The sequence below is a fragment of the Otolemur garnettii genome, unplaced genomic scaffold (genome assembly GCF_000181295.1).
Source record: "Otolemur garnettii isolate 467f Iridium unplaced genomic scaffold, OtoGar3 scaffold00172, whole genome shotgun sequence".
Classification (NCBI taxonomy): domain Eukaryota; kingdom Metazoa; phylum Chordata; class Mammalia; order Primates; family Galagidae; genus Otolemur; species Otolemur garnettii.
Genome location: NW_003852567.1, coordinates 2229543 through 2236831, shown reverse-complemented (window position 1 = coordinate 2236831; position 7289 = coordinate 2229543). Strand labels below are relative to the sequence as shown.

Genomic DNA, 7289 nt, shown 5'->3' with positions numbered 1-7289 from the left:
CAGTATCTGGTATTCTAAACTCATTTTGGGAAAGACTAGTTCCAATCTCTTTCCAAATGTTAACTCTTCTCTAGGAAACCTCAAATTGCTTCAACTTATTCACTCCCCCCTTCCTGTTTTGCAGCCTTTGATCATATAGAGTCCCATGTGAGTCATGTTCTGAACCAGTTAGTCTCTAAGGCAGGTGCAAAGTGCAGCTGGATACAAGCTTGGCCTGGAAAGAACAAATACCACGAGGCAGAGGAATAGGCACTGCCTTGCCAGGCTTAGCGGCTTAACCCTGTGTGAGGAGGGTGGTATGAGTCAGAGTCTGCCCTTCTCTCAGCTATAGCCCCAAACAGACTCTGGGAAGAGCAACATTTACTATGGTCATTAAGTCCTCTACTTAAAAGATTTATGGTTCCAGCTCCAAAAAAATGGTACCTATCCACAGGGCACTATGCATTCATTTTCACTTGGCACCATTCCCAATCGTGATTCATGTAAGAGGAGCTGGTCACTGTACTCAAATCCATGTTGTCAGTTTAAGGACTATCATTCTCCCTCCTCATCTTCATCCAGTGTTTTTTTGTTATTTTTTCCAAGTACCACACTACTTATTCTGGCCATTTCTACCCTCAAGTAGACCCCAGAGCAGCTGATCTTGGTCCAGAGCTAGGAAGCAGGAGCAAGTAAACCTTAGTATTTGTGTCTCTGCTCTTAATCTGCCTCTAACCTTGAGGGAACTCTTGTGTTTTCCTATTGCCCCAAGCAATCCCAGCCCCTCAAGCCAACTCTCCAACCAGTCATTTGGAACCTTTTTCCTGGAGGTTCTTGGCTATATAATACTCAAAACCATTTTGCACTGGAATAATATTTATTTTTTTTTCCTTGGCAAAAAGTCAAGTGCTACATTTTTAAAAACAGAAAATCTCAAACAATCAAACGCATTACCCATCACAGAAGAGGGTCTGGTAACAGTACAAAACATTCTACTTAAGATTTCTTTTTTTTAATATACAAGTCTGTTTAAAATGATAGAAGTTCTGTGAGAACTAAGAAATCTACAGCTTGTAGTTTAATAATAGAAAAAAATTAAGACAATTAAAAGATTTGTAGCATCCAGCATTTTGCTTAATTCCCTGTTTATAGCACCTATTTCTCTAGGTTCAAAGAGGTGAATTCCAGAACCTGTGGTGTATGCTGTGTACCACCAACTTGGGGTGGACTTGCAGTCTCCCTTCAACAGCAACCCCCCCCACCCCACCATGAAGAGGACATTCTTTCTCCCAACTTCCCCACTGATACCCAGAGAAGAGAGGGATAACTGGGAGAGCAATCAAGGAACTGAGATACAGGAATAAACATGACATTTCCTTTCCCCAGAATGGGATGTTGACAGAGAAGCAGAGTATGTGCTTAGAGGAGGAATTTGTGGGTAGGAATAGCTCTTATTTTCAACATGATGTCTAAAAGGCAGGGAACAAGTAGACACCACAGTTAAGCCTGTGGGTTTAAAACCCTCAGACTAAACAGACAGTTCAAGGGAGGAACAGACAAATTACTAATCACATCGATGTTGTTACATGCATAACGATGCTGGCTGCAGGCCACCCCATCACCATCACAGAGCTGAGCCAAGAGAATATGAGTGATGGCTTCAACCCTAAGTCCCACTGCACTGAGAAAACTAACATTCCACACATGAAGCCCTCACTACACACAGATAAACCCCCTGCTCACCCCACCCTCTTGGACTGAACCCAATTTAGAAAATAACAGCAAAATCATTAGAGAGACTGGAAGAAAGGCAAAGGAGAAGGTTCTCCTCAAAGCCAAGGGACTATGTATGTGAATCTTAGCAGACTTAAGGCCCCCAGCTCCAGACACCTAAGATACCAGATCAGGTCTTGTATGAGGGGAAGGAGAGGGAGATTGGGATAGGGATGCTCTTTACTAAGTCCTATGAACTCCTTTGTAACCTCCAGAGCTGCATCTGGATGGACACTGATGTTTTAGCAAAGTGGCCACTGGCTCAGCAGATGGGAGGCTGGGAAGTAGAAATGACACATACTTTGCACCTGGGAGGACACACAGGTGGGAAGAGGTAGGACTGGATAACTTCAGAGTCCTGGCATGGGTGGCCCCAGGAAGCCTGCAATCTAACTCAAAATGTTTTCCCTGTGGTGATTTGTTTTCCTTTCTGTTTTTATTTCCTATTATCAGTGTTGTCAGACTTTAAAAAACAAGATACACATTAGTCCCAACAATGGACTCTGTGAATAAGGTTGTTTCTTTCATAAATATTTTAATTACAAGTAATCCCCACTCCAGGTCATTTCAGTGACACACAGTACCTACAGGCACACAAGTTCACACACACGCACACAAACACACAGCTCCCAAACTTTCACAGAAAGTCTGACAGCAACCACATAATTATAAAGGAGCCCTACCTCTCAAGAGTGAAGTAAGGGTGAGAATGACTATGGCATGTCAGCCTAAAGAAGCCAGAGAGGAAATAGTATGTGTCACTTAAAGAAAAAGTACAAATAGGGATTAGCAACAATATTTGGTTGAAAAGCCAGAAAGAAAAAAGGATAGTAAAAGTCTGACTACCAAAGAAAAAAACAGAAAAAAAGCAAAACCAAAACAACCTTCAGATTTCTGTATAGAACTTCTTCCTATTAAGTGCCTAAACCATAGGCAAACTCTGGTGTTCCCACTATAATATGAGAGCCTCACACAATTCGGAAAAAAAAAATCAAAAGAAACAAGGAAACTGAGGATGGAAGTTAGTGTAAATCTCTGCATTTTGGGAGAGAATTAGTTGTCATTAACTCCAGAGCCCAGCATAGTTTCCATGGAGCCCTGAAGGGAGGGGACCTCCTGCCACAAACAGTTTCGTTCCGGACGAGTCGTAGCAGTGGGTGTAAACAGCATTGGGGAAGAAATCAATGTCTGAAAAGTAATTCCTCCAGGTTTCATCATGATTCTATGAGAAGAGAAAGAGATTATGTTAGCACCCGTAGGCCATGAGGCAGGAAACAGGAAGAAGGGACAGGAATGCTTTCTGGTCTCCTGAAAAGGAGAGGGTCTTATACTTAAAACCTGATGCCGAAAGATTGGTTCTTATGGGAAGTGGGGTCTCACTTTTCATCAAACCAAACATTAGAGTGGAACTGAGCAGGCTGAAGAACTGCTACACAAAGCTCAGGAATTCTCAGGACCATCAGAACCAAACTCTAATAATTCACTGGCAGCCATGGTGGAAGGTTCCTTATCTTGCCTGTGCTATTAACACTTGGGTGGAGTCCTAGGTCAACTAGTGTGTTTTACTGGCTTCAGTTTTTCCATGGAGAATAAGCAGACACTTAAGAAAAATTAGGGGAAAGTTGTATGTAATTGGGCGAGGCAGTAGGTGGGAAGCAGGAAGACAATTTTTCTGTCACTGTCCAGCAAAAATCTCAGGCAATGGTTTACTCACCAGCCAGCCTTTGCCAGTGGTTAGTTTCAGATTCTCCCCTGCTAGTCTGGGCTTGGCCCCATAACAAGCTGAGAGCCTCTCTTCCAGAAATCTCTGAGCTCGGATATCATAAAACAGCAGGGAGCCCTGCCCTGTGCCCACAGTGATGATGTGCTCATAGAAACTCACTGACCGGATCCCTGCAAGAGAGAAAGTAAAGTGCAATGAGAAGGGAGATTATGTACTTGACTGTCTGATAGCCTGAATTTTGACAATGTTGAGTTTGCATTATACCCTAAATATCATAGTGCATTTCCAATAGCAAGTGTAGCTCATGCAAAAACAAAGAAAACCCTGATGCCACACTGACCATCCATATACTAATAGGAAGCCTCTGATAAGTCATGGAGAAGTGCCAGATTTATGAAGGTGCCTAAGATGCTTTTGGCTAAAGACCATGAGTATGCCTGGAACTTCCTTGCCTCCTCTCAAATCACTCTCAATCATTTTTCATAATTCTTTTTTTTTTTTTTTTGAGACGGAGCCTCAAGCTATCCCCCTGGGTAGAGTGCCATGGCATCACAGCTCACAGCAACCTCCAACTCCTGGGCTCAAGCGAGTCTCCTGCCTCAGCCTCCCAAGTAGCTGGGACCACAGGCGCCCGCCACAGCGCCCGGCTATTTTTTGGTTGCAGCCGTCATTGTTGTTTGGCGGGTCCGGGCTGGGGATTCGAACCCGCCACCTTAGGTGTATGTGGCTGGCGCCTTAGCCGCTTGAGCCACAGGCGCTGAGCCATAATTCTTTTTTTTTTTTGAGAAGAGAGTCTCACCATGTCATCCTTGGTAGAGTGCCGTGGTATAATAGCTCACAGCAACCTCAAACTCTTGGGTTTAGGTGATTCTCTTGTCTCAGCCTTCCAAGTAGCTGGGACTAGAGGCACCCACCACAATGCCCGGCTACTTTTTTTTTTTTTTAGACAGAGTCTCATTGTGTCCTTCTCAGTAGAGTACCATGGTGTCACAGCTCACAGCAACCTCCAACTCTAGGGCTTAATAGATTCTCTTGCCTCAGCCTCCCGAGTAGCTGGGGCTACAGGTGACTGCTACAATGCCCAGCTTGTTTTTGGTTGCACTTGTCATTGTTTAGCAGGCCCTGGCTGAGCTCGAACCCGCCAGCTTTCAGTGTATGTGGCCAGCATCCTACCCACTGAGCTATAGGCACTGCTGTGCCTGTCTATTTTTTTAGAGAGGAGGTCTTACTGTGGCTTAGGCTGGTCTTGAACCTGTGAGCTCAGGCAATCCACCAAGCCTTGGCCTCCCAGAGTGCTAGATTATAGGCGTGAGCCACCACACCTGGCCATCCTTCATAATTCTAAGCTCTTCTCCATTACATGTTTCTAACCTATACTACAATTTAGGGCCTATCTACACATTTATAAATCATTAAAGATCTCTTGTATTTTCTTTCTTTTTTGAGACAGAGCCTCAAGCTGTCCCCCTGGGTAGAGTGCTGGGGCATCACAGCTCACAGCAACCTCCAACTCCTGGGCTCAAGCGAGTCTCCTGCCTCTGCCTCCTAAGTGGCTGGGACCACAGGCGCCCGCCAAAGCCAGGCTATTTTTTGGTTGCAACCATCATTGTTATTTGGCGGGTTTGGGCTGGATTAGAACCCGCCACCTTAGGTGTATGTGGCTGGCGCCTTAGCCACTTGAGCCACAGGCGCCAAGTCAATCTCTTGTATTTTCTAAAAACCACTACCATGGTATTGCAAGAAGTCTTTATCTGCTATTTTTTTTTTTGCAGTTTTTGGCTGGGGCCAGGTTTGAATCTGCTACCTCCAGTATATGGGGCCGGCACCCTACTCCTTTGAACCACAGGTGCCACCCTTTTCATCTGCTATTAAGTGTGTCATGAGGGTAGCAAACAAAAGCCCAGAACAAGTACTCAAAGGAGTACTATCTTTCACTCACAGTGAATTTAAGACAAATCACCTAATCAAAATACATCTGCTGAACCTGTGAATAAATAAGTATGTGAGATATGAAGTCTTTTGGCACATAAGAACTTGATGTCTGGGCATGGTGGCTCACGCCTGTAATCCTAGCACTCTGGGAAGCTGAGGCAAGAGGATTGTTTGAGGTCAGGAGTTCAAGACCTGTCTCAGCAAGAGCAGTCACTACTAGAAACAGGAAAATTAGTGGGGCATGGTGACACATGTCTATAGTCCCAATTACTTGGGAGGCTGAGGCAGAATGATGATTTGAGCCATGAATGTGAGATTGCCGTGAGCTATGCTAAGCCCATGGCACTCTAGCTGGGGTAAGAATGACACTTTATCTCAAGAAAAAAGAAAAATGGCTCGGTGCCTGTGGCTTAAGTGGCTAAATTGCCAGTCACATACACCTAAGGTGGTGGGTTCGAATCCAGCCCAGGCCCGCCAAACAACAATGGCTGCAACCAAAAAAAAATAGCCAGGCATTGTGGCGGGCACCTGTGGTTCCAGCTACTTGGGAGGCTGAGGCAGGAGACTCACTTGAGCCTAGGAGGTTGCTGTGAGCTGTGATGCCACGGCACTCTACCAAGGAGGCTCTTGAGGCTCTGTCTCAAAAAAAGAAAAAAAAAAGGAATTTGGCTCAGTGCCCATAGCATAGTGGTTACAATGCCAGCCACATACATGGAGGCTGGTGGGTTCAAGCCTGGCCTAGGCCAGCTTAAACTACAATGGCAACTACAACAAAAAATAGCCAGGCGTTGTAGCGGGGGCCTGTAGTCCCAGCTACTCGGAGGCTGAGGCAAGAGAATCACTTAAGGGTGGTGCCTATGGCTCAAAGGAGTAGGGTGCTGGTCCCATGTGGCGGGTTCAAAACCTGGCCCCGGCCAAAAAATAAATAAATAAAAATAAATAAAGAAGCTTAAAAAAAAGAGAGAGAGAATTGCTTAATCCCAAGAGTTTGAGGTTGCTGTGAGCTATGATACCACAGCACTTTACTGAAGGCGATATAGTAAGAGTCTGTCTAAAATAAAAACAAACTTGGTAATATTTACAGAACTGTATCTTCATCAGATATGAAAGCTACTTCCATTAATAGTAACCAAAGTCCTGGCCAGGTGTGATGGCTCACTCCTGTATCCTAGCACTCTGGGAGGCAGAGGTGCGTCAACTGCTTGTTCTCAGAATTTTCAGACCACCCTGAGCAAAAAAGAGCTCTCATCTCTACTAACATAGGAAGGAAAAAAAAAAAAAAACAGCCAGGCGCGGTGGCTCACACCTGTAATCCCACCACTGTGGGAGGATAAGGAGGGAGAAACGCTGGAGCTCAGGAGTTAGAGACTCGCCAGAGCTAGAGTGAGACCCCAACTCATGAAAAAAATGGAAAAACCCAGTCGGGCACTGTGGCGAGCACCTGTAATCCCAGTGGCTTCCGGAGGCTGAGGCAGCAGGATGCCCACAAGCCGGAGTCTGAGGTTGCAGTGAGCTACCAAGCCACTGCACTCTGCTCAGGGTAGGACTCTGTCTCAACAACAACAAAAAAAACCTAACTGGATGTTGTGGTGAGTGTCTGTAGTCCCAGCTGCTTGGGAGAAGGTTGCTGTGAGCTATGAAGCCAGGGACTCTACCCAGGGTAGAGTTAAAAAAAAAAGTAACCCAAATCCCCAAACTTTCCGTTGTATATATCATTTCAGCCAAACCTACTTACTTCTTTCTCTATTACTTTCATATATATTATTCTGTTCTAAAATCTGAGCATCTGGCTCGGCGCCTGTGGCTCAAGTGGCTAAGGCGCCAGCCACATACACCTAAGGTGGCGGGTTCGAATCCCCAGCCTGGGCCCGCCAAACAACAA

At 45.3% G+C, this 7289-nt stretch overlaps 1 protein-coding gene across 1 annotated transcript in view; it reads right to left on the bottom strand.

The window, feature by feature from the left end:
* Positions 1-837: 837 nt before the first annotated feature.
* The window catches only part of DCAF12 (DDB1 and CUL4 associated factor 12), a 48294-nt gene continuing 41842 nt past the window's right edge, over positions 838-7289 (bottom strand). Inside the window, exons 8-9 of the mRNA XM_003800280.3 lie at positions 3467-3645; positions 838-2974 (exon numbers count right to left, since the gene is read on the bottom strand). Coding sequence (XP_003800328.1) covers positions 2816-2974; positions 3467-3645 — 338 coding nt within the window. The 3' untranslated portion in view covers positions 838-2815. The remainder of the gene's footprint in view (positions 2975-3466; positions 3646-7289) is intronic.